The following is a 24,748-nucleotide window of genomic DNA, read 5'->3' as shown; positions in this document are numbered from 1 at the left end:
TCTGCTTGTTTCCCTTCTCCAAAACACAATCATGACATTGTCATCATGTTGATCGGAGATGGTTAAAAGAAAAATCCTTTGTATAATCCAACAGTAAAAACTTTTTTAATGGTTCATTTCCACCCCCTCCCCACCCTACTACAGGCTCGTCTCGAAGTGCCGAATGGCCTCCAGCTCCTTCTAGTTTCTAGGTTTTTCCAGCACTCAGTCACAGCCGTGCAAAAATAGGACAAACACACAAACATGATATTTCTGGCCAATTACGTTCCATGGAGAACCAGACTAGGAATTTTCCACCACAAGAAATGTTTCGAACCGGGAACACTGCATCTTTTAAGGAAAGAAAGTGGGAAACATTTGAAGTGATTGAAGGTATGGAGCAGAGGCTGGGACGGTGCAGCTAGCTCAGGATTGGTCGCTCACTAAGAGTCAGATGGGTCACCGGCCTCCGACAGTGCTCTAAGCTGTGGTGATTCAGATCATGTGCAGAACAGAAAAGTCGCAATGGCAGTCGGTTGGACGATCAGGGGTCCAGGAAAAAGGAAACATCACTCTGGATCGAAGCCACATTGCCTGCACAGCAGCCACTGACTCACTGGATTCCCTCCAAGCAAGAGCTGGCCTGTTTCTGGCAGGGCGGAGATCAATCTGGGTACAAGGTGCCGTGTAACATTAATCTAACTTCAATTGCCTTAAGGGGCGGAGAGAGGAATTTACCAAAATATCTTCCACTCCAAATTGCGCAAGGCTTTTGAAAATCTCTTTTCTCACCTCTCCCAAGACATCAGTTGGCTCCAGGTGGTTGGGGAGCATCTGTATAATGTACCAGATGTCACTATTATATGGGTTAGGCTGAATGGGACTGTGCCTTTTCTAGTTCATCATTATTTATGTGTCGGTCGCTGTTATTCAATCCCCAGCACCTCACGGTGATAAAAAAAAACACCCAATCAAATATATTTAAATAACCAGTCTGGACAACAGTCTTTCATTTGCTCTCACAGGTCAATGTTACATATCAATGACCTACACTCAAATGTAGGTGGCACAATGTCAAAGTTTGCGGATGACATGATTGTTGGCAATGTAGTAAACAGTGACAGCATATTAGCAGCGTTTAGGAAGACACAGACTGATGAAATGGGCAGACACATGGTGAATGCAGTTTCATGTGGGTAGAACGTAGAACACAGAACATACAGTGCAGAAGGAGGCCATTCGGCCCATCGAATCTGCACCGACCCACTTAAGCCCTCACTTCCACCCTATCCCCATAACACAATAACCCCTCCTAACCTTTTTTGGTCACGAAGGTCAATTTATCATGGCCAATCCACCTAACCTGGGTAAACATTCAGAGTTCAACATGGGGACGAAGTATAATCTAAATTAAATTATTTTGAGAGAGATGCAAGAACAGAGAGACCCGGTGATACATATTCACAAATATTCGAAGGGGTAGGGTAAGCTGACACAAAACCCTTTAAAAATCACTGGTTAGCCCTCAGGAGTATTGTGCCTGCCTCTGGGCGCCACACTTTAGCAGGGACCTCCAGCCTTGGGGTGGGTGCAGAGGAGGTTTAAAAAGATACCAAGGATGTGCAACTTCAGTTACGTGGAGGCTGGGGAAGCTGGGATTGTTCTCCTTAGAGCAGAGATGGTTACCGGAGACCTAATAGAGGAATTCAAAATCAAAGGGAGATCTGAAGAGCATGTGGGGGAGAAACCGTTTCCTGTGGTAAGTGGATGAGGGAGTTAAATGTATCATCTCCAAATTTGCACATGATACAAAGTTGGGCTGGAGGGTGAGCTGTGAGGAGGATGCAGAGATGCTTCAATGGGATTTGGACAGGCTGAGTGAGTGGGCATATGCATGGCAGATGCAGTATAATGTGGATAAATGTAAGTAGCAAAAATAGGAAGGCGGATTATTATTTGAATGGGTGTAAATTGAGAGAGGGGGATACTCAGCGAGACCTTGGTGTCCTCGTGCATCACTCGCTGCAAGTAAGCGCGCAGGTGCAGCAGAGTAAAGAAGGCAAATGGAGGGCGGCACAGCGGTTAGCACTGCTGCCTCACGGCACCAAGGACCCGGGTTCGATCCCGGCCCCGGGTCACTGTCCGTGTGGAGTTTGCACATTCTCCCCATGTCTGCGTGGGTCTCACCCCCACAACCCAAAGATGTGCAGGGTAGGTGGATTAGCCACGATAAATTGCCCTTTAATTGGGGAAAAAAATAATTGGGTATTCTAAATTTATTTTTAAAATAGGCAAATGGTATGTTGGCCTTCATAGTGAGAGAATTAGTGTCTAGGAATAGGGATGTTTGACTGCAATTGTATAGGGCATTGGTGAGGCCTGGAGTATTGTGGGCAGTTTTGGTGTCCTTATCTGAGGAAGGATGTTGTTGCTATGGAGGGGGTGTAGCGAAGGTTTACCAGGCTGATTTCTGGGATGGCGGGACTGTCATATGAGGAGAGCCCAAATCGGTTAGGATTATATTCAATGGAGTTTAGAAGAATGAGGGGATCTCATACAAACTAACAGGATTAGACAGGGTAGATTCAGAAAGAATGTTCCCGATGGTGGGAAGAGTCCAGAACTAGGGGGTCGTAGTTTAAGGATGAGGGGTAAACCTTTTAGGGCTGAGGGGAGGAGAAATTTCTTCACCCAGAGAGCGGTGAATCTGTGGAATTCGCTCCCACAGAAAGTAATGAGACCAAAATGTTGTGTAATTTCAAGAAGGAATTAGATATAGTTCTTGGGGCTAAAGGGATCAAGGAATATGGGGGGGAAGGCGGGATCAGGGTATTGAACCTGATGTGATCATAATGAATGGTGGAGCAAGCTCGAAGGGCCGAATGGCCTCCTTCTGCTTCTATTTTCTATGTGAGTGGGTCAGTAACCAGAAGTCACTGATTTAAAATAATTGGTTCAAGAACTGGAGGAGAAATGAGGGAGCATTTTTTCCACAGAGGGTTGTTAGGAGGCAACAGTGCGAACCACTGTGTTTGAATCCCTCAAAGACATCCAGCACAAAGGCTCCGAGGAGAATTTAACTTTACCACGGAGACTATGTCAGCTCCCTAACTTTTGCCACCCCAAATAAAAGTCCCACAGTGCGCAAGAACCGGGCTCGGGTACATATCAGGTGTCAAGCAAGAGGCACATTGAGTTCAACCAGCATCTCTGAGACAGCCCTGTCACAGGCACGAGGGGGGAGGTTCTTTTAAAAACATATGTTGGATTAGGCTCGATCGGTAATACTCTTTTTTTTTTCTTCTTTTTTTTTTAATTTAGTGTACCCAATTCATATTTTTTTCCAATTAAAGGGCAATTTAGCATGTTCAATCCACCTACCCTGCACATCTTTGGGTTGTGGGGGTGAAACCCACACAAACACGGGGAGAATGTGCAAACTTCACACGGACAGTGACCCAGAGCCGGGATCGAACCCGGGACCTCGGCGCCGTGAAGCAACAGGGCTAACCCACTGCACCACCGTGCTGCCCCGATTGGTAATACTCTTAACTCCTCGGTCAGATTCAAGTCCCACTCACTCCATTGACCGGGAGCACAAAAACCAAGGCCGATGCTCCCCACAAACATTAACCCCCAAAGTCCCGCCTGACCCCCTCAGGTGGGTGCACAGGATCCCACGGCGCTATTTCGAAGAATGGTTCTCCCCAGGGACCTGGCCGATATTTATCCCTCAATAAACAACCACTAAGACAGATCTAACTATCACAACCGCCTTGCTGTTTACTGTGCACAAGACAGCAGCTGTGTCTCTTCACAACATTAAAAATGGCAGGGATCCAGAAATTGGTCCCCTCGGCGGTGGAGGAGGTTATTGGGGCCATTCATCCTCCTGTTTGCAAGGTAAAAATCTACCCCAATGCTTTGCTTAATAAAAATAAATAGTGGCTTGTTAAAACAGAAAAACAGACTCACCGAGGCAGCCAGGAATGGCAATTTCCTTACGATTCTGAAAAATAACTTCCTAAGCCTGGAGGAAATACCTGTGGAGAGATTTATAGGATTTTTAAATGTCAGAAGTTAGAAAATAAACACGAATCACAAAGTAGCTGAATCAGGGACGGCTGAAATACTTTACGGTGAACCTGCAGATCTTCTGTAGGAATATCTGGAGTCTGTCCCACCCTAACCTCAAATACAAACAGGTCCACATTCAAACCCACACTGCTTCCAAGCCACAAAAAAAAGCTTCATTTATTGCCTTCCTCCCATCAACCTCAGGTGACAGAATCGCAGGGAGACTTTGATGAGCTTTCAACTGTGTCTCAGCGGCACATCCACCTTGGACTGTGAATGTTGGGGGTTCAAGTCCCACTCCAGAGACTTGCTAGTGCTGAGGGGGTGTTGCACCGTTGCAGGTACCGCCTATCGGATGGGATGCGAAAGCGAGCCCATCTTCCCCCGCAGGTGGAAACGATAGATCCTATGGCACTGTTTCAAAGAGCGGGGGTGTTCTCCCTGTTCTCCGGGCCAACATTCATCCCTCAATCACTAAAAGGCAATTATCGGATCATTATTAATCGCTGTTTGTAGGAGTTTGCTGTGACTGCAGATTTTCCGACGTTAAGCAGTAACTACGCTTCAGACGTTCTTCAGTGGTTGGAAAATGCTTTGGGGCATCCTGATGTTGTGAAAGATGCTATACAAATGCAAGTTTGTTTTCAAAACAATATTGCCATAGTTCCTTCTAAACTTACTTTGCTGTTGGAATAGGAACCCATGCAGCCACACTGCCAGCAGAGTAGTCAGGGCGGTAATGGTGATGATTTGCCAGGGCTCCAGGCCTCGGCACTGTGCATTCACGTAACGCTTCCCCTTTCCCAGGTAATGCCATAGCGTCTCCCTGGACAGACCCAGCATCTCCTGCAAAAGAAAACGAGCAGCAGCGTTAGTGACCGTGCATTCACTCCTCCTGCATTCCAGCAGCGATCACAACTTCGGCAGGCAGGCGCCATTCGAGAACAAGGCAGGTCCGTACCTCAACTCTGCACGCGCACATTTGCTCCATCTACCTGGTTGCTCTCACGTAACAAAAATATCCCCCCCCCACTCTCAGTCTTCGAACGCCAACTGACAGCCCCCTCCCGCGTTCAAAGCCTTCTTGGGAATGAGAATTCCAGAGTTCCGCTCCCATTTATGAGGAGAAAGTGCTTCCTGATTGTGTTCCTGAATGGCACAGTGCTCACTTCAGGATCACTTCCTGCTCTGTCTTGATCAGTCCAGAGTCTCTGCCCATTTAACATGTTAAACAGCTTGGTCAGATCATGCCCGCCATCTTCTTTATCTAGGAATGAGCCACGTTTATACAAAATGTAGTCACTCTTCACAACTACATCTTACACCACCCCTTTGTTACTTCGACACTCGGCTATATCAATGCTCCCCTGGTCGGACTCCAAGGTTCAACCTGAGCTCAAGTAAAACTCTGCTGCTCGCACCCTGACTTGAATAGGTTTCAATCATCCATCAGCAGGGTACCCCCTGACCCCCATCAGCTCGCGGTCTGACTTCACCTTTACTTAAAGGATTTCCTCCCCAGTTTTTCAAGTCTCTCCGTGAACTCACCCCTCGCTACGTCTGTCACCTTCTCCAGACCCGCAACCCTCGGGAATGTTGGCGCACCTCTCACTCTGGCTTTTCTAGCACAAGTGGATAGCACTGTGGCTTCACAGCTCCAGGGTCCCAGGTTCGATTCCTGGCTAGGGTCACTGTCTGTGCGGAGTCTGCACGATCTCCCCGTGTCTGCGTGGGTTTCCTCCGGGTGCTCCGGTTTCCTCCCACAGTCCAAAGACGTGCAGGGTAGGTGCATTGGCCATGATAAATTGCCCTTAGTGTCCAAAAAGGTTAGGAGGGGCTCTTGGGTTACGGGGATAGGGTGGAAGTGAGGGCTTAAGTGGGTCGGTGCAGACTCGATGGGCCGAATGGCCTCCTTCTGCACTGTATGTTCAATGTTAGCCGCCATGCTTCCACCTGCCTCGCTGCGGAGCTCCAGAATTCCCTCCCTAAATCTCTCGGCCTCTCACTCTCTTACTTCAAGAGCCTCCTCCTTTGACCAAGCTATTTATCTCCGTACGTGACTCAGCGTCAAATTTTATTGGATATTTGCTCTTATAAAGCACCCCAGAGCATTTCATTCCATTAAAAATGGTTCTCTAAATACAAGCTGTTGCTTTAGTAAGACCGATCAAAAAACAGATTTGTGGGCGGAAACGCTAGTCGTGGTCTGCTCTGTTCTCGCCAGTGCTCAGTATCCAACAGGAGCTACTATCTGCCCATGCCAAGTGTGAAATTCAGGCTGAATGCACAGCTAAGAGACATTGGATTCCATCGGAGCATCCCAAGCGTTGGCAATTCAACTCTGCACTGACCAGGAGTCCAGCCCAGGAACCTACAGTTCTGGGCCTCTCTATTATGTAAAAGAAACAAGGGTGCTTTATCGCCCACTGGACGTTCTAACTATACCCAAAGGTGTGAAGCCAGGGAACCAGAAAGAATAGAAACCCACGCGCAGGAACTGTAGGGCGTACAGCCAGTAACTGTGTCAAAATTAGGTCAGGAATGTGCAAACAGCACAGTGGGTGTACCTACACCACAGGGACTGCAGCGGTTCGAGAAGGTGGCTCACAACCTCCTTCTCACGGGTAACAACATTGGCCTGGCCAGCCGTGCCCACAGCCCGTGAACAAATAAATAAAACGTTCCTTTAAAATGATGAAATACCAATATAAAATCCGATAAAAACCTTCCCAGCACACTCCTGTCACACGATAACAAAGAGCGGGAGCTCGTGGTGGGAACTCGAAGTTGGAAGTCAGGGCAGAGGGAAGATCAACGGGAACATTTACAAAAAGATTATTGTGGTTACTGCAAAACAGGAACATTTCTCCAATCCAGCCATGGCCTCTTTTAGCCACGATTTTAAAAACCAATATGCCCACATAACGTCTTTACTCATAGCTGCCGTCCTTGATTATGTAAGAGCACATTATGCAATGACCGCGATGATTAGATCAATGTGGCTCTGCAATATATTTTTATTGCTAAATCAGCATTACTGCTGCAAAGATCACGAGGATGGTAATATCCAACATTAAAAAATGCCTCTTCAATCATTACACCCTGTTCAGTCGCTTCTCGCTTTTCACAAACCAGATCACAATCTGCATCAGTTAAGGGCGCGACTGTAAAACACAGTAAAGAGGAACATGATAACTCACACGAGAGAAGCAAAGGTCTCCCTTGGATTAATGTCAGCTCCACGCAGGTACCAGCTGGGGTTCAGCAAGCAGCTCTCATGCCTCTGGATCAGAAAGTCACAACCCAACCCAACCCAAAGGGTTGTGAATCTATGGAATTCCTTGCCCAGTGAAGCAGTAGAGGCTCCTTCATTAAATGTTTTTAAGATAAAGATAGATAGTTTTTTGAAGAATAAAGGGATTAAGGGTTATGGTGTTCGGGCCGGAAAGCGGAGCTGAGTCCACAAAAGGTCAGCCATGATCTCATTGAATGGTGGAGCAGGCTCGAGGGGCCAGATGGCCTACTCCTGCTCCTAGTTCTTATGCCATGAGTTCAAGTCCTCACTCCACAGGCTTGCGCACATAACGCAGGCTGACACCAGTGTCAGGACCGAGGGAGTGCTGCACAGACAGCGGCGCTGCCTTTCGTACGAGATGCTAAACCGAGATCATGTCTGCTCTCTTCGGTTGAGATAGAAGATCCCACGACTGTATTTTGAGAGACGTAGAGGAGTTATCTCTGGTATCCGGACCATGATTTATTCTTCAACCAACATCACTAAAACAGACGATCTGATCATTATCACATTTGCTGTTTCTAAGAACTTGCTCTACCTAAAGGGTTCTGGTAGAACCCTCAAGAGTATTGAAAGTCAAAGAGATCTAGGAGTACAGGTCCACAGGTCATTGAAAGGGGCAACACAGGTGGAGAAGGTAGTCAAGAAGGCATACGGCATGCTTGCCTTCATTGGCCGGGGCATTGAGTATAAGAATTGGCAAGTCATGTTGCAGCTGTATAGAACCTTAGTTAGGCCACACTTGGAGTATAGTGTTCAATTCTGGTTGCCACACTACCAGAAGGATGTGGAGGCTTTAGAGAGGATGCAGAAGAGATTTACCAGAATGTTGCCTGGTATGGAGGGCATTAGCTATGAGGAGCGGTTGAATAAACTCGGTTTGTTCTCACTGGAACGAAGGAGGTTGAGGGGAGACCTGATAGAGGTATACAAAATTATGAGGGGCATAGACAGAGTGGATAGTCAGAGGCTTTTCCCCAGGGTAGAGGGGTCAATTACTAGGGGGCATAGGTTTAAGGTGAGAGGGGCAAGGTTTAGAGTAGATGTACGAGGCAAGTTTTTTACGCAGAGGGTAGTGGGTGCCTGGAACTTGCTACCGGAGGAGGTAGTGGAAGCAGGGACGATAGGGACATTTAAGGGGCATCTTGACAAATACATGAATAGGATGGGAATAGAGGGATACGGACCCCGGAAGTGTAGAAGATTGTAGTTTAGTCGGGCAGCATGGTCGGCACGGGCTTGGAGGGCCGAAGGGCCTGTTCCTGTGCTGTACATTTCTTTGTTCTTTGTTCTAAACTGGCCATCGGGTTTCATACATTCCAACATCGGCTGCATTTCTGAAGTATTTTGTTGGTTGTCCAGTGCTTGGGGACGATCTGAAATTGTAAAAAGGTAGCTACTGTCCCCTTGCAGATTTGGAAAGGGAACAGACTTCCGTTGCACTGGCATTCATTGGCCTTCACATCGGAAGAGTCTGAAATCTACCACGGAAATGACTCCCACAATGATACAAACCCTTCTGGAGGACTCTCGGAACACCATCTAACCTCCTTGGACCCTGCTCGACCCCCCATCGGTTCAGAACTGATTCAACTACAGCGTTGCAATGGTAGCCTGCATTCCTGTAGCATCCTCCCCATGCAGAGTGACTTCACTCCTACAAGAGTAAATGGTGAGAGAGCATTCGGCGGGGGGGGGGGGGGGGGGCAGAAAACGATCACAATCTTGCCGTTATCTATTTCGCAAGTTGATGCTTTCTACCTCAAATGACAGCGTTTGTTTGTTTTCCCCTGAAGATAAAACATTTCTTTCTCCAAGTGTGATAGCCACGTTTAAAATGAGTTGGAAAATTGCAGCCAGCAGGACCAGGAAAGAGTCAGGAATGCAAACACAAAATCAATATAGCATGGATTCATTTTACTAACAAATGCCTGTTGGTGCACACTGAAAGGCAGTGGAGGCTTTATCTTAGTTCAGAGTTCTACCAGATGAAACGCGAGATCCCCGATTGTGACGGGGCAAGTCTCACGAGCAAGGCAGAGGAATTCCGACACCACAATTTGTATTCTTTATCTTCAAGAAGGTTAAAACAGAGTCACACAGCCGCATATAAATATTTAACAGGCCAGCCTAGCTCCTGGCAGTCGGTTACTCTGATCAGCTCTTGTTAAAACTTGAAGTCATAAATTGGGGGGGGCAAGTTTGAGATTTTAAAAATTAACATCTTACCTGACCCCCAACCACTGCCATTTTCTGGGGGAGTTAAAATGATCCTCAATGTATTCACCTTCCGGCAGGTTGTCACAACTGGAGTCCTGTGTGACTCTGAAGAACTCTTTCCGAATTCTATTTGTGTGTGGGTGGTGTTAGCAACACAAACCAGCTCTGACAGGGAAATTAAAATTACTACGCTGGGCACTTCTGCCTTGAAACTTGCAAATAGTTTTCAAACTACTGTAGGTTCCTCAGCAAAGAGGGTTCAGAGCCTGGCTGACACGGCGCCATGTTTAGTTCACAATACGTACGCTGTGGGGTCAACGCCACATCACCAACTTACATTTATGTGGAGACTTTAACAAAGCAAAACTTATCTAGGTGTTTCACTGAAGCGTTATCCAGCATAAGTCCACAGCAAGCTAATGGGACAGTGGTTAGCACTGCTGCCTCTCAGTGCCAGGGACCCGGGTTCGATTCCCGGCTTGGGTCACTGCCTGTATGGAGTCTGCACGTTCTCCCCGTGTGTGCATGGGTTTCCACCGGTTTCCTCCCACAGTCCAAAGATGTGCAGTTCGGTGGATTGGCCGTGCTAAATTATCCCTTGGTGCCCAACAGTTAGGGGTTACAGGGTGCAGGGGATTGGGCCTAGGTGGGGTGCACTTTCGGAGGGTCGGTGCAGACTCGATGGGCCGAATGGCCTCCTTCTGCACTGTAGGGATTCGATGAACAATATATAAGGGCAGGTGACCAAATTTTGTTTGAAGAGGTGGTTTCTAAGCAGCTTCTCGAGAAAGAGGTGGGGAGGGAATTTCAGAGCTAAATGTCCAGGTAGTAAAGGCTCAACAGCCAATGGCAGAGTGATCAAAATTGGGGACGCACAAGAGACCAGAACTGGAGGAAGGCAGGGGTCGTGGAGGACTGAAGAAGGTTACAAGAGATGGGGGGCAGCAAGACCACGGAGGGAGTAAGAGTCACTCTCATGGGCGAACTGCCCAGTCTTGGATGGGGTTGAGCTTCTCAAGCATTGTTTCAGCTATACCCATTGAAGTGAGGAAAGAGTATTCTTCAATTGCACTTGCTCATTGCAAAAAGGAGGGAGTCATCCGTCACTTTGTTCCTGCAGTCTGGATTTTGATCGGAATGATTAAGCCTCCAAGATATGATGATTCCCCAAATTGACAATGATGGACAATTTGATGCTGATGTTGCAGTTGACAGTCAGGGGAATATTGCTGGGATTTATTATTTGGAGACGGGCACTGCTTGGTGCTTGCATGGGACAAACGGTACCTATAATCGGTGTCACGGTGGCACAGTGGTTAGCACTGCTGCTTCACGGCACTGAGGACTCGGGTTTGATCCTGGCCCTGCATCACTGTCCATGTGGGGTTTGACGTTCTCCCCGTGGATGTCTCCCCCACAACCAAAAGATGTGCCGACTAAGTGGGTTGGCATGCTAAATTGCCCTTAATTAGAACAATAAACTGGGTACTCTAAATTTATATGGAGCGGCACGGCAGCACAGTGGTTAGCACTGTTGCTTCACTGCGCCAGGGCCCCAGGTTCGATTCCCAGCTCGGGTCACTGTCTGTGTGGAGTCTGCACGTTCTCCCCGTGTCTGCGTGGGTTTCCTCCGGTTGCTCCGGTTTCCTCCCACAAGTCCCGAAAGACGTGCTGTTAGGTGAATTGGACATTCTGAATTCTCCCTCTGTGTACCCAAACAGGCGCCGGAATGTGGCGGCTAGGGGCTCTTCACAGTAACTTCATTGCAGTGTTAATGTACTTGCGACAATAATAAAGATGATTATTGTTATTAGAACCTGAGTCGTGCCAGACAAGAGCAGGAAAATGCACTGCTTTACAATTCCATTTGGAGAAGCAAACTACATTTCCAAAGAAAAATATTTTTGGAACCTCTTTGAAGCGGGTGAAGAAGGGTGTGATTTTCCTCAGTTCCCAGTTATTCTCTGCGGCTGCAATGACACGCACCTGTTTCCAACAATAAAAAAAAGCCGGAGCCAGCACAACAGGCGTTACACAAACTGGGCCCGAGACAGAAGTGCTGGAAAGACAGTAACAGGTGACATCATGTGTTAGCACAGGAAGGGGCTGTTGTTTTGTCAAAACCATCCACTGAAGACAGTAACCCGATAAGGCAAAACAAAAAGCTTCAGATTCGCCCTGCGTCACTGTTAGCCTTCACAATGCTCTCCCAGAAACAATTACTGGCGGCTTTCCATGGGGGTGATGGCTTGTAAAATCAGCAAGAAAGATCCTTAATAATTAATAATATTGAATCTGCTCCCGCCGCGCTTTCAGGCAGCGCATTCCAGATCAGAGCTCACGGATCAGGGATGTTTCTACCTCCAACTGGCATTCAAGATAATGCCAATCCCATAAAACCTGTAACTCACTTGTCACTGACCATTCTGCCACTGGGAACAGTTTTGCCGCATTCACTCTGTCAAAACCTCTCATAAGCTTCAACACCACATATTCTATCATTCACCGCACAGTGGTTAGCACTGCTGCCTCCCGGCGCCGAGGACCCGGGTTCGATCCCGGCCCTGGGTCACCGTCCACGTGGAGTTTGCACATTCTCCCCGTGTCTGCGTGGGCCTCACCCCCACAAACGAAAAAAGATGTGCAGGGTAAGCGGATTTGGGTTAGCACAGTAGCAAAGTGGATAGCACTGTGGCTTCACAGCGCCAGGGTCCCAGGTTCGATTCCCCACTGGGTCACTGTCTGTGCGGAGTCTGCACGTTCTCCCCGTGTGTGCGTGGGTTTCCTCCGGGTGCTCCGGTTTCCTCCCACAGTCCAAAGAGATGCAGGTTAGGTGGATTGGCCATGCTAAATTGCCCTTAGTGACCAAAACGGTTAGGGGTTAATGGGTTACGGGGATAGGATGAAAGTGAGGGCTTAAGTGGGTCGGTGCAACCTCGATGGGCCGAATGGCCTCCTTCTGCCCTGTATGTTCTATGTTGTATGATTGGTCATGCTAAATTGCCCCTTAATTGGAAAAAAAAATAGATTCTATCATTCAGACTATTTCAGTAGTTTTTCTTTTACAAACGAGCTAACGTTGCAAGACGGTAAGAGGGTTGGAGATGAGGTTACGTAACGAGGTCGCGTGCAGTCTGCCTCTCGGCCTGGTCAGGAAATGCTTGGACTGGAGGCTTAGTTCCCCTTTAATGCCTCGCTCGCTGGAACATATTTCGCCGGACGAGAGTCATCCTGAGAGGGCCGGCTAACGGGAAGTGCCTGGATGGTAATGGAATGCAGCTGTTTGTGGTGTGCTGCAGCCGGGCACAGCTGCAAACGGGTTAGAAACAACAACATAGGCTGCGAGATGTAGAGGGGAAGTTTCTGACAGTAGTTAAGTTCAGCTGTAGCTCTCCTCCACGCCAGAGTTGGACGCAACCTCGGACGTTGCCATAAGTACGGAGCAACATCTTCAATAAAACTACAGGCCTTTTTGCAATGACGTGTTTTGAAATTACACAGGCACTGGTCTGGATTAGATCTCCCTTCAATTTCCTAAACAAAAGCAAATAAAAGGCAGGTCATGTGCTGGAAATTCTGCAGCAAGCAACTCACGTCCTGGCTCCGCATTGCCATCTACTAGACTCAAGTCAGGAGTGTGTGCTTGAATACTCGCCACTTGCCTGGACAAGCACTGGCTCAACAAAACTCTGCAGCATGAAGGACAATGCAGCCCACTTAATCAGCACCCCATCCACCACCGTCAAACATTCAATCCCTCCACCACTGCACAGCTGTTTCGGCACATACATCTACAAGATGCACTGCGACTACTAAAGATGCACTAAACCTCCTTAGACAGAATATCCCAAACCCACAAACTCCACAGAGAAGGACAAGAGCAACATGCACACAGGATCACCACGACATGCAGATTCCCAGATTACATACCATTCTGACTTGGAACTATATCGCCAGTCCCTCAATACCACTGGGTCAAAACTCTGGAACTTGCTCGCTCACAGCACTGTGGGTTTGCCTACACCAAATAGATTCGAGAAAACACACCACCAGCTTCTCAAGAGCAATAAGGGATGGGCAAGAGTTAGCAGCCTTGTCAGCAACGCCCACATCCCTCAAACAGATAAAAAAAGATTGATGTAATCTGTCCTCACAATTTATCTCTAAGTTCCCCAATCCGGGGTCAAAAGTACAGTTAAGTATAAAAGTATACGTGAAGCGAGAATTCAGAGCAACGAGGTCAAATAATTCATTTCAACAAAGTCAAAATTGAAAATGACAAGTTTTTAGAACCAAGATTCTCGCATAAAACATGTTCAGCAATAAGTCCAGCCTCTCACACCACAGCTTCCACCGTACTGAAATCTCCAAACACGGCCGAATTTCCACAAGTCCCTCATCTGGCAATTACACTCTGACTGACCAGACGCTGTTTCTAACCCAACACGTGGAGCTGCCGCCATCTGGTCTCTTAGCAGCAGAACACGCCATCACACATCATGTGTCACCTTCGTTTTAAACAAAAGTTGTTATTTACAATTTAATATTTCTTTCGGTCATTCTCGTGCATTTACCGATTAACAGTTCACAGAGAATAGCACAACACCCGGGATTAGTCTTTCCAGAATTGTTCGACAGCTTTCCATAGAACAAGAGCCTCGAACAGGGTTTATTAGAATAGCATTTTCCACTTGCTTTGTCCACTCGACCACTTGACAGAAGCTGTTGCAGTTGTCCTTTTCCTCCCCAACCGAGGTGGGGTTCCGCTGTCGGCCTTGAACGAGCTCAAAGTGGCCCCGAGTGAACACTGGTGCCAATTCCCCATTCGTTATCCAAGGGTAGAGGAAGGGTAGAGGCAGGGGGGAGTGTGGGAGGAAGATGGCGAACAGTGAAAGAATCCTGGGCCAGATTCTCTGATTCTGAGGCTCGGTGTGGAGGATCTGTGGCGTGTTACGTGGAAGAAAATCAGCACCGCGCCCTCACCAATGCTGCGATCGGCGGGGGGAGGGGGGCCAGCAGCCGCGCCCCGTAAAACTCCCAGCCTCCACAAAATAAACGGCCGGAGAATGGCTGGGTCCGAGGCAGCGCATGGCGACGACCTGCGCGGACCCAACCTGTCAGATAGTGTCCCCTCCCCGGCCACCACCCTGCCACCTCCCACCAGACCCTCAGCCCTCGCGAACGCCCCCCCACCCCACCCCCGGCCGGCAGCACGGCTCCCGCCCTACTGTGGCGGCGTTGGACGCAGTCCTCGGGCCCCACACCAGGTTCCCACACGGCTGAGACCAGAAGTGAACTCGGCCCATCGGGGGTGGAGCATCAGGGGGGGGGCCTTCAGGTGACACGCTGAGGCCGACCCGACGGCGGGCGGCGCGCACCGCGACGATGCCGTTTCGGGCGGGGGCGGAGTATGCAAAAGCTGCGTCCAACAAGCGCCGCCCCCAATTTTGGCGCCAAAATGGAGACACTCTGCCGGTCAGTCCTCACAAGCCCAGACCTGCTCTCACTACATTGAAAATCAAGGCATGCACACACAGCAAACGCTGCTGCTGTTGTTGGAATCAGCTTCAGTTTACGCCAAGAGACTGCGTACTTCCCACTCCAGGTGGGAGATGCCCCTCTCACACTGGGGGCAGTAGCTTGAACAGAGAATCTAGGTAATACTTAGCCAACAATGTCAGTGATAATGCTGATCAGAAGGTCAGAAGGGACATTTTCCATGAACTCAGGCCAGTGTCGCTCCTACAAGAAAGCATTGCCATTCAAAAGGGTAAAAAATGAAAGACGTGGATTTCTACAGCACTAATCCCAAGTTCCAGACCTTGCAGACTGCTTTCCAATTATTGAAATGAAGTGCCTTCGTTTTTGTAATATAGAAATGGGCAATAATTAGTGCACAGCAAGCTCCCACAAACAGCAACATGACGATGATTAGCAAATCTGCATTTTTGTGATGTCGACCGTGGAACACGTATTCACCAGGACACCTGTGGGAACTCCCCTACCCTTCACAATAGCCCCTGCAATCTTTGACACCCACCAGGGCAGACAGACAGGGACTCAACTTAAAACGAGGCACCGTTGACAGTGCAGCACTCTGCCAGGGCTGCGCTGTTTATTTTGCCAGCCTGCATGTTTGGCCTTGAGTAAGTTTGCAGAACGGGATTTGAACCCGCAACCTTCTGATTCAGAAGGCGCGAGTGTCACCAACCGAACCGCAGCTGACACCAGAACTAAAGGGAGAACAGGAAACGTCACGAGGGGTTCTGCGAGAACGAATACAAAGAAACTGGCAAGGAGGGCCGTAAGGGAGACGCCGGGATGTTTTTAAATGAAGCGAATTAGAACATACAACATACAGTGCAGGAGGAGGCCATTCAGCCCATCGAGTCTGCATCGACCCACTTAAGCCCTCACTTCCACCCTATCCCTGTAACCCAGTAACCCCATCGAACCTTTTTTGGTCACTAAGGGCAATTTAGCATGGCCAATCCACCTAACCTGCACGTCTTTGGACTGTGGGAGGAAACCGGAGCACCCGGAGGAAACCCACGCAGACACGGGGAGAACGTGCAGACTCCGCACAGACAGTGACCCGGCGGGGAACCGAGCCTGGGACCCTGGCGCTGTGAAGCCACAGTGCTAGCCACTTGTGCTACCGTGCTGCCCCGAATTGGAACGCAAAGGGCAGTGGAAAAAGATTCCAGAACAACTTGCCTAAGAGAAGTGGATAAATAGACAGAGATACTTAAGACAACAATATATATATAAATAGATATGTATCTACATGCACTCACATAGGAGAGGGGAGGTCACAAAGCTGTTCAAAGATATAAATTAACGCTGATTTCTCACTTTTGACAAAATGACCCAATAGCCTCCCGAATTCAACAACCAGTAACGAATTGCCATTTCAGGAAAATAGAATTGAACCGTCCAATACAACCGTAGAGCCGATCCGCTCATTCAGCCCACCATGCCTGTGGATGCTATTTGAAAGGGCTGTCCAATTAGACCCAATCCCCTGCTTCTCAAGGTCATGCAAATGTTTCGTGAGTATAAGAAATGGAAGCAGGGCGTCGGAAATTCCCCGCCCCCCACCTCCCGCAAGCCTGCTCCGCTATTCAGTAAGATCGGGGTTGATCTGACGGTGGCCTCAACTCCGCTCTCCTGCCTGCCCCCGTCCCCACCTGACCCTTATCTTCCCCGTCAAACAACAAACCGTCTACCTCAGCCTTGAATATATTCAATGAGACAGCCTCCGCTGCTCCCTCGGGTAAGAGAACTCTGAAAGTATTCCTCCGCATCTCCGTCTTCAATGGGGGTGGGGGGGGGCCTTACTCTGAATTTCTGTCCCCCTCGTTGTAGATTTCCCCACGAGGGGAATTATCCTCTCAGCATTCACCCTGTCACGCCCCAAGCCACCCCCCGCGGAAATATTTCCCTTTCAATTCTATCTCAAGGGGGATTTAGGAATGGGGCAATGAACGCTGGCCTAGCCAGGGACGCCCGCGTCCCACCAAAGAATAAGAAAAAGAGGCCTCCAATTCCCGAGTAGCGGTCAAGGGACGAGAGGAGAATAACTGAGGAAGCAAGAAAATAAACACTTTTGTGCAACTAACTGAACAAGTTGGTGCAGCCAATTCTCGCTTACAGGAGGGTTCGCACCCATAACCACCAATAGTGAAACAACAAAACCAGGGTGGGCGCAAGAGGCCAGAAAAGGCACCTGGAAATCTCCAAAGGATGGGTCAGTGGAGGAAATTACAGAGATAGGGAGATAGAGGAGATGAGAGTTTTAAACTCGACGCGCTGTCTGACTAGGGGGCCAGCGGAAGACAGCGAGGGCAGGTGGGACGGACGAACGGGACTTGGTGCAAGTTAGGTTAACAGCAGCCGAGATTTACGAGAGTCGAGGTGGGAGACGGGCAGGAAGGAAGTGAAACCAACAAAGTCATTGTCACTTCAAACGACACGTTTCCCCAGACAGGTTACATCGGGGGGGGGGGGGGGGGGGGGGGGGAGTGAGAAGCAGGGACAAAAATCAGTGTGCAATGATGTCCTGAACCTCTCCCTCTCATACCTGGATTTTCAGCATTGCAAACGACATTTAATTTGCCAATTCCCGGAGTTTCAAAAGCAGAGATTTAAAGTCAGCACCTCTAGAAACATTTACCAGTGTACAAGATAGCTTCAGCGAGAGCCGAGAATCCCAGACGGGTGGATCACACCTCTTGGCTCAGAATCCACAAGCAGCAACACTGGGAAAGGTGAGCATCCCGGGCAATCCAGAATGACTGAGCCACAGTTACCACAACCAAGGGGGCGAGGAGAAGAGGGAATAAGATTGACATGTGCTAAATCCTCAAGATTTATTTTGGAAAGAAGCAAAAGATAGCTACAATTATGTATTTTCAAAAGCACATCTTGTTAAGCGCCTGGTTTGAAAGCGACAAGGCAGAAATCCCAGAAACCCTTTGAAAAGGTTTTATTACCACACGCGCTGGATGCAATTTGAGAGAGAGGAAAATGACTTTCGTCCCACAGTGTCAATCAGGGTTTGCCCAGAGTATCTAATGACAAGCAAAGCAGGAAATGCTGTTTAGGAATCAAAACCAAGACCTTCTGGACTGGGATGCACCAGTAGCAATTAGTGGATCACGGAAGACTGGCATCTTCCTGGAAAGTGATTGAAAACAGACACAATCTGGTTTTGGCCTCCACACTTCCTGGTTACCCATCCACACCTTCAGTGGGGTGCGCCTCAATAAAATCCAAGCGTAGCCCAGATCAGAGGCACCTTCACCAAACACCCCAGGGCCCACCTTGGTTTCCCCTGTGACATTCACCCAAGGCAATAAGACGGCGCAGGTGTAAGAAGAGAGGATGCCAGATCCCCAACCTGACCTTCCCTATTTTCTCTAGGCTGGAGTTGCAACTTAGCTGCTGCACAGAATGAGCACAGTAGACAAAAGAGCGATCTAAATAAAGTGTTTTAAGATAATGAAAGGAGTTTGACGGTTTCTCTCTGTCGATCAGGGGGCTCCGGGGGGAGAGCAAGTCCAGGACAAAGAGGCAGAAGTGTACCTTTAACGTTCAGCTGTCCAGGGGTGATGGTGGGAAACACCTCTCCACACAAAGGGTTAGGGGTAGAAATCTGGAACGCTTCCCCGCTGTTGCTTCACAGCACCAGGGTCCCGGGTTCGATACCCGGCTTGGGTCACTGTCTGTGTGGAGTCTGCATGTTCTCCCCGTGTCTGTGTGGGTTTCCTCCGAGTGCTCCGGTCTTCTCCCATAAGTCCCGAAAGACATAGAACATACAGTGCAGAAGGAGGCCATTCGGCCCATTGAGTCTGCACCGACCCACTTAACCCTCACTTCCACACTATCCCAGTAGCCCCTCCTAACCTTTTTTGGGGGGACACTAAGGGGCAATTTATCGTGGCCAATCCACCTAACCTGCACGTCTCTGGACTGTGGGAGGAAACCGGAGCGCACGGAGGAAACCCACGCAGACACAGGGAGAACGTGCAGACTCCACACAGACAGTGACCCAGCGGGGAATCGAACCTGGGATCCTGGCGCTGTGAAACCACAGTGCTATCCACTTGTGCTACCATGCTGCCAAGATGTTCTTGTTCGGTGAATTGGACATTCTGAATTCTCCCTCAGTGTACCCGAACAGGCGCCGAGGGGATTTTCACAGTAACTTCATTGCAGTGTTAATGTAAGCCTAATGACAATAAAGATGATTTTATAAAGCTGCTGGGTGATGTTAATTAAATATGCCCAAAACTGGGACTGATAGATTGAGCGTCTGTTAAGGGGGTTTACAGAAGCAAGGCAGGTCCCTTACACTCTCCGTTCCTTTTGTAGGTTCCTGAAATCTCAGCTTCATGACAAAACATTTGCTCCTCTGTCCTAGTGTCACCTGTGGTTTCTTTGATAGCTCACTAGTAAAGCATCCAGGGATATCTGACCACATCCTGTAAACACACCTTGTTCTGGAGTCAAGATACAGAACAGCCAGGACCCCACTGGATGACAGAACCGGGTCCGAGGGCTGAATGCTCTCCTCCTGTCCAGATGTTTGAAGGTCGAGAACACCTCCTGGAGACAACTCATGAAACAGTCAAGAGTCGCACACACCTGATTCTTCCTGTTCATTCATCAAGCTCACAGCTGGGCTGTACAACATATTTAAATATTCCAGGAAGTCATGCACAGCAGAGGGGGCAGGAAAGAAATGTAACCCTGACTCATTGTCTGCAGCAACCAGCTTCTTCTGTACTAAACAGTGTTTTCCTTGCCCCGTTTCTCTGTGTATTCAGTGCTCTGATCAGAAGGTCCGACTCAATAGTGCATTGAGATAAAGTGCTCCTCACAAGGGAAAGTAACGTTCTCAAAGTATTTTGCAACTAATAAACCCCTCCCGGAATACGATAACACACCAACACACATCGCAGCAGAACACCACAAACTGACAATCCACGACTTTATTATTGGACAATCATGGCTGATTTCCTCCTCTCCAAACAGCACCACGAGTGTCACATCTCACCTGAAAGAAGCTTCCTCCAAACATGCAGCACTCCTTCAGTACTGCGTTGAAATCTCGCTCCCGATTACATGCTGGAAGGGGCTTGAACCCCCCCCATCTAAGCCTACGAGCTCTACCTTCTAAACGGACACGGTGAGCAGATGCATGGGAAGCCCGCCACACGCCGCCGTGCCCCCCCCCCCCCCCCCCCAGCAAATGTGTGCTCAGAACGGGAAACTACCGGGGTGACGAGTCGGTGTTGGGCAGGGGGTACGGGGTGGGCGTTGTCAGGGGGTACAGGGGTGGGCGTTGTCAGGGGGTATGGGTGGGTGGGCGGTGGGGCAGGGGATACAGGGGTGGACATTGGGGCAGGGGGTACAGGGGGTGGGCTTTGGGGCAGCGGGTATGGGGTGGGCATTGACAGGGGTAGGCGTTGTCAGGGGGTACAGGGGTGGGCGTTGGGCAGGGGTTATGGGCGGGTGGGCATTGGGGCAGGAGATATGGGGGATGTGTGTTGGGGCAGGGGGTACGGGGGTGGACATTGGGGCAGGGGGTATGGGGGGTGGGTGTTGGGGCAGAAGGTATGGGGTGGGCGTTGTCAGGGGGTACAGGGGTGGGCGTTGGGGAAGGGGGTACGGGGGTGGGCGTTGGGGCAGGAGGTATGGGCGGGTGGGCGTTGAGGCAGGGGGTACGTGGGGGAGCATTGGGGCAGGGTGTACGGGGTGGGCATTGGCGCAGGGGGTACGGGGCAGGGGGTACGGGGGGGCAGGGGGTACAGGGGGAGGGGCAGTGGGTACAGGATGGGCGTTGGGGCAGTGGGTACAGGGGGAGGGGCAGTGGGTACAGGGGGAGGGGCAGTGGGTACAGGGGAGGGGCAGTGGGTACAGGGGGGAGGGGCAGTGGGTACAGGGGGGAGGGGCAGTGGGTACAGGGGGAGGGGCAGTGGGTACAGGGGGAGGGGCGGGGGGAATTGCAGCCCCCCCCCAGACCGAGTGACAGCTCGCACGGATGTTACGTCACCGGCGCTGTTACATCCCCGGCGGTCACGGAACGTTGGCCATGGTTACGTCACCCCTCATTGTTGCGTCATCGCCGTTATTGCGTCACCGTGTGACGCTTCGCCCCCCCCCCCCCCCCCCCCCCCCGCGGCCATTGTCCGCCCGCCGCACTCCGGCCGCCCCCCGCGCTGCCCCTCATTACCCGGGTCTCCATCTCCCCGCCGCCTTCGGAATCCGCTTCTCCCGCCGCCTGTGGCCCGCGGTCTCTCTGTCCGCTTCACCCCGGTGCGCGCGCGCGCTCTCTCTCTCTCACTGACTGACTCTGATTCACAGCCCACCCAGCCTCCGCCCGGCCAGGAGCGCCCCTCCCCTCCGCTGCACCCAGCACAGCGACACCTGCCGCCGCGGCGGAGCAAGGACAGCGTGGCCGGCCGGCAGGGCGCCGCAGCGCCACCCAGAGGCTCAGCCCCCTCACTGCAGCCCCGCCTCCACTGCCACATCCAGTCCCTGCCAGGCTGGTCCTGACTTTCCAAACAACAATCCTCTTGCTCCCACTCTCCCATTGCCTTCTTTCCCCAAATCCCTGCAATTTTGGCCTCCAATTGCTTCTGAAAAGTTGCCATTGATCTTGCTTCCAGCAGCTTTCAGCCAATGCTTTACAAATCCTGACCGCTCAGGGAAATGGTTCCAGTGGTGAACCTTTGGAGCGAGATCGGAGAGGTTGAGATGTTTTCCTTGGCGAAAAGAAGGAAGTTTGGGTTTGAGTTCAAGTATGATGTCAGGAGGGCATCATGTGGCACGGTGGATAGCACTGGGACTGGGGCACTGAGGTCTCGGGTTCGAATCCCGGCCCTGAGTCATTGTCCGTGTGGAGTTTGCACATTCTCCCCGTCTCTGCGTGGGTTTCACCCCCACAACCCAAAAGATGTGCAGGTTAGGTGGATTGGCCGCGGTAAATTGCCCCTTAATTGGGAAAAAATAAAATAATTGGGTACTCTAAAAAATTTTTTTAAAAGGAAAAAAAAAGCATGTGTCAGGAACGGAGCTGAAATTGAGTTTTGAAAAGCTGGAAGAGGAGCACCGAGATGGCTACATGATGGTACAATACTATCAGGAGCGCACATTAATGTGAGAGTCCAATGCAATGGCAAGAATGAAGATCTGGAGTTCCATATCATAGCACGTATCAGCCACATAGCTGGAGCAAGCCTAACCCTAACTGGCAACGCCAAACCTGGCAGCGATCATTTACAATGTGTCGCAGCGCACAAAACTGCTGAACAAATCCAAGAGAAGTACAGAGGTGTGTTTACAGGGTTTGGATGTCCACCTGGAGAATATCATCTCGGAGTAGATGAGAGACCAATCCAGCATCTGCCAAGAAGAGTTACAGCTGCCCTCAAATCAACTCTAAAAACAAGATGTAAGGGATGGGAAAGAAGAGAGTAATCAAGAGAGTGACAACTCTCACAGATTAGCAACATGGTAGCAATGAAACAACCAGGGAAGCTGTGAGTAGCCATAGATCCAAAGGATGTAAATGAAGGGAAAGAGAGATTGTACGATCCCATGACAACCATCAATGGAACTTTGACACAACTTTGCCATGGCAAGGAGCTTTACTACCCTTGAGAAGGATGGCCACTGGCAGGTGAAGCTGGATGAAAGCAATAGCTTTCTAACTACGTCCTGGATTCTATTTGGGAGACACAGACATGCAGTTTGGCTTTTCCATCCCTGAAGAATCAATGCCAACAGCATGAGATGGTCAGTGATCTTCCCAGAGTGGAAGTCATAGTGGATGATCTACCAGTCTGTGGATGATGGAAGAAGCCATAGCTCACCATGGTCAGAATTTAAGATAATTGTTAGAGAGAGCTCGCCAGCTGAAGAAGAAGAAGAAAAAAATGAAATTATACATGCCTGAAGTCAAGTACATAGATCATTTACTGCCAGCAAAAGGTCTTTGCCTGAATCCTGAAAGGAGAGAGCAGTAGCAACCATTCAGTGATCAACAGATATGATAGCAGTGCAATGATTTGTTGGATTCATGTACTAAGGCTTAAAAATAAACTTTTGTCTCATTGGCCTTTGGAGTGTAAAACATTATCAAGGTCACTGCCAAAGATGTGCAATGGTATTGGGGCACAGAACAAGAAGCAGCGTTCATTAAAATCAAACAACTAGGGACAACAATGCCAGTGCTGAAGTACTTTTATGTCAATGATGAAGTCATCTTTGCAGTTCGAGGCTAGCAAGGCCGGTCTTGCAAACAGCCAAATTCAGCAAGGGCAACCTGTCGCATTAGCATCCAGGGCATAACACAAACTTAATGCCGCTATGCTGAAGAAAGAATGCCTGGCTATTGTTTTTATTTATGAGCATTTTCATCAGTACCTGCTTGAGGGAGACTAAGCAAGAGTGGAGACCGACCACGTGCCACTTTAAAGCATTTTTCTCAAACCACTGCCATCTTCTCCAAATCGTCTGCAAAGAATGTTATTTTGTTTACAGAGACATGACAGACAAACGAGGGAAATAGATGTACATCGCAGACATGCTGTCGAGGGCAGCACTTCCCATGAAGGAAGTTGAGGCTACAGCAGAATGTGAAATCTTCCAGATTCAACATGAAGCATCAGCTGGACATGATCTGGAAGCCAACAACCCAGCAGATCTGACAGATAAGCACCTTGCTCAGATCAAGTGAATTACCCAACACGAAGCAACTCTCCAAGTGCTGCAAGAAGTAACAATGAAAGGACGACCTGAGAGCATCAACGACACACCTGTGAACACAAGACCATTTTGGACACACCACCATGAATTGCCAGCCCAAGTCGGCACCTTGTACAAAGGAAATAGAGTCATCATCTCTAAGGAAGAGTCATCATCCCTCAGAAGATCAGAGGAGAGATGTTGATGCCACCCATACAAGCCACCAAGGAGTTGAATAAAGCCCAAGGTAAGTGCCCTGCTGGTCAAACATGAGCAATGAAATTAAAGACTACATTGGCCAGTGCTGTGCTTGGAATGAGTACCAAACGAACCAAACTAGAGAGCCATTGATGACATCCCAGGCAAACCATGGTTGAAGCTGGGAGTAGACCTCTTTACTATAGCAGGAACTGACTATCTTGTCACTGTGGTTTACTATTCTGACTACTGGGAGACCCGCTGCCTTCTACAATAATGGGAGAGATGATAGTCGGCTGCTTGAAAGCACACTTCAGTCATTACAGACTCTGTGATGAGTAACAACGACCCTCGGTTCACAAGTGAAAAATTCAGCCGCTTCACAAAGATTGGGAAATTCAACACTTCACATCATCTCCACAGTTGTCACCTTAATTGTGGTGGAAGTGAACATCTAAAGATACCGTCACAACCGGACGCAGATACACATAACGAGAGAAGCTATAACCTTTACTACAGGTAGCAGATCAGGAAGTTGGGTTCTCACCAACTGAACAGAGTACGGAACGATCGTCACTCCCGGTGGTCCACTGGTCTCCAACAATGTAAACGGGACAACAACAACAACCAGCCACGGCAACAACGGATGTCACGAGAATAACAATCCCCGGAGAGAGAACATCACCCAGACGAACAGCCAATGACAATCCATCAAGAGATCTA

The 24,748-nt window shown here is 49.5% G+C and overlaps 1 protein-coding gene across 3 annotated transcripts in view; it reads right to left on the bottom strand.

Moving 5' to 3' along the window:
• Positions 1-21,471, bottom strand: part of sgpl1 (sphingosine-1-phosphate lyase 1) — a 78,317-nt gene extending 56,846 nt beyond the window's left edge. The window contains exons 1-3 of one of the 3 annotated variants that reach the window (XM_072491417.1): positions 21,312-21,471; positions 4,737-4,902; positions 3,955-4,022 (exon numbers count right to left, since the gene is read on the bottom strand). In XM_072491417.1, coding sequence (XP_072347518.1) covers positions 3,955-4,022; positions 4,737-4,902; positions 21,312-21,323 — 246 coding nt within the window. In that variant the 5' untranslated portion in view covers positions 21,324-21,471. Of the gene's footprint in view, positions 1-3,954; positions 4,023-4,736; positions 4,903-9,580; positions 9,617-13,501; positions 13,590-21,311 lie in introns of those variants that run through there. The other 2 variants (XM_072491418.1, XM_072491416.1) reach the window with 2 other exon arrangements.
• Between the last annotated feature and the right edge of the window lie 3,277 nt (positions 21,472-24,748).

The sequence above is a fragment of the Scyliorhinus torazame genome, chromosome 28, assembly GCF_047496885.1.
Source record: "Scyliorhinus torazame isolate Kashiwa2021f chromosome 28, sScyTor2.1, whole genome shotgun sequence".
Lineage (NCBI taxonomy): Eukaryota > Metazoa > Chordata > Chondrichthyes > Carcharhiniformes > Scyliorhinidae > Scyliorhinus > Scyliorhinus torazame.
Note: the sequence above shows the minus strand (reverse complement) of the source record. Positions and strands in the feature narration are given on the sequence as shown.